The sequence below is a fragment of the Monopterus albus genome, unplaced genomic scaffold (assembly GCF_001952655.1).
Source record: "Monopterus albus unplaced genomic scaffold, M_albus_1.0 scaffold221.1, whole genome shotgun sequence".
Taxonomy (NCBI): domain Eukaryota; kingdom Metazoa; phylum Chordata; class Actinopteri; order Synbranchiformes; family Synbranchidae; genus Monopterus; species Monopterus albus.
The window spans coordinates 694157-696602 of NW_018128101.1; the positions used below are offsets into that span (position 1 = coordinate 694157).

Genomic DNA, 2446 nt, shown 5'->3' on the forward strand with positions numbered 1-2446 from the left:
TAACGATCCGGCACGAAAACTCAGCCAGCAATAAGACACGCGGTTTGGATGAAGCAGGCAGAAGCTGCTAACACACTGGGCAGCTACGGTGCAAGGCAAAAGGAAAGCACCGAGATCCTGACACACATTACACAGTCAGAAGTGATCCTAGCGACGCCAGCGCGTCCCTCACTTCCTAAATGAACATTAACAGATGCTCATCTGTTGCTAAATGGCATCATGAGGTGGAGTCAAGTCGTCATCGGTTATGCGTTTTCTGTTTCCGGTTGCTGGACCGCTTTGAAGTCACTATATACAGACAATTAATTTTGTTTTGCAGCCAGTTTATCATTAAATTAACTTCACTTAGTTATTGCTGTTAGTTCAATAGTGTCAAGAATTTTTTAAATTCCCCAATCAGAGCTCTTGCAGGATAGCCGACCTGATGTATATGTATGAAGCTTTTTACCTATATCCTAATCTCAGTTTATAGCCTATGTAGTTTTACTCTCTCCAGAGGGTTATCTCTAGCATAACACGGGCGTGACAGCCAAATTTTGGCACAAACATGAAACCTCCAACTGGATTAGCAATGATAATCCAAAATTTGAAGAGCTCTACTTGACATCATTTGGGAGATTAGAATCAATCAGCCATTAATCCTGGTATAATATGCAGTGATCCGAATCACTGGCTAACCTTAAACCTGACATCAGTCTACTCATACAGAACCAAACTGCTCAGCTTTTTGAGGAGACGGTGCTCAAAAATAAATATGTAGGTCAAAGGATGGAGCGTGTCATATGCTGCAAAGCCCTAGGCAACTTTGTGACTTTAACTCACATTAATAAAATAAAATGGATGTAATTTGCAGAAAACTTTTTATTTTATTTTACAGGTATCATGTTTACACATACATCAGTGAGATCTGTGGCACTTTAAAGCCAGTGTCAGCAAACACAAGCATTTAAAAAGTCAATATTTTACTCTAGGGGCAACACATCTCAAAACCAGCTCAACCAGTGAGATGTGCACATAAAATCTCAGTTTTGTTTTAATTTTTTAATGAAGGGTTGTGAACGTGCTGTGGAGGCCCTACTGAGGAAACAAATCCAGTGGGTGATCATTGCACCTCTTGTCATTGCTTTCCTGGAGGTATGTGGCACCATTACACACAAGCATGTGGCATTAGAGACATAATTTAACTAAATATTAGTTCCTTCATTTTTTCCAAATGCACACAGACTAAATAGTGTCATTATGCTTACTGCTACACCATAGTGCGTTAACCCTCACAGGAAGCAGAAGCAAAGGAAGCAAAGGGCATATCCTATTTGACACTTTACAACAACACCAGTACAAGGCATGTGCAATTCCCCCCATAGTTACAGAAGTTCAGATGGCTTAAATAGAACCTTTGTGCTGCATGTGTGCTAGTTATTGTCAGCCTCCAAAGCAAGAAGACATTCAGTGTGGGCTTTTTCCCGTATTTAGCATCCATAAACATTTCTATATCTAAAAACATAGTGTATATATACATGTATAAAAATCACATCAAATCACAACAGTCTGTAAATGTAAATGCACACATGTAACACACTCTTCAACACCATCTTTACTTCGCATCACTTCTGGTGGGACGGTGGAGCTTAGGTGACAGTCGACCACCTCCGAGCCCAGTGGCTCTTATTGAAGATGTGAATCTTTAAAACAACTCACAACTACTGTATCTCAGTCAATTCCTAAAACAGGAGGAAACAGTGCATTTGTTGGGGACTATTTTCTGCAGTGGATGAATCCACATTTGGTGTCGGAGCTGCAAGCTTATCGACTTTTTTCGCTGGCTGAGTTAGGACGAGGAAGCGGGTAGGTAACATTAGCAGACAATCAGAAAAAGTTATTTGTGCATCTTAGGTTAGATTGCAAACCGCAAATAAACACCAGAAGAAGTTATTATTTGTGGCAATGCTACATTTTTACACAATGTATTTAAATCACATGGTAAAAACGTCATAGACACTAACGATGTCTGTCTGCTAACGATGTAACAGAACTTCGCTGTGCTCTCAAAGGTGATATTAGTGAAAATTGTTTTTGGGTAGCTAGCTATATATATATATATATTGGGCCGGCGTTTTCTTTATATACGGTTTATATAAGTTTGACTACCTGGTGGTTTAGGTGTTTAATGTTGCTCTGCCTTTTGCTGGACACGAATGGACATAAAGATAGCTACTTTTATTTAAAAATGAGTTTGATTACGTGCTATTTGGGAAATGGAAACGGATCATTTTGTCGCGTGCAACAAATATAAAATATGGCGTGTGAGGTGAATCGAGGCGTGGCTGAATAGCGCAGTCAGAGGCTGCGTCCGAAACCGCCTACTACCATAATGTATAGTAGGCGAAAAGCAGTAGGCGAGGCGAGTAGTATGTCCGGATTCGTAGTATTCCAAAAACAGTAGGCG

At 40.1% G+C, this 2446-nt stretch overlaps 1 protein-coding gene across 3 annotated transcripts in view; it reads left to right on the plus strand.

Moving 5' to 3' along the window:
* Positions 1-1784: 1784 nt before the first annotated feature.
* The window catches only part of gtsf1 (gametocyte specific factor 1), a 3018-nt gene continuing 2356 nt past the window's right edge, over positions 1785-2446 (plus strand). The window contains exon 1 of one of the 3 annotated variants that reach the window (XM_020619491.1): positions 1785-1845. Coding sequence is in view for 1 of the 3 variants with exons in the window: in XM_020619490.1 (XP_020475146.1) it covers positions 1945-1980 (36 nt within the window). In the remaining 2 variants the exon portion in view is untranslated. The other 2 variants (XM_020619490.1, XM_020619492.1) reach the window with 2 other exon arrangements.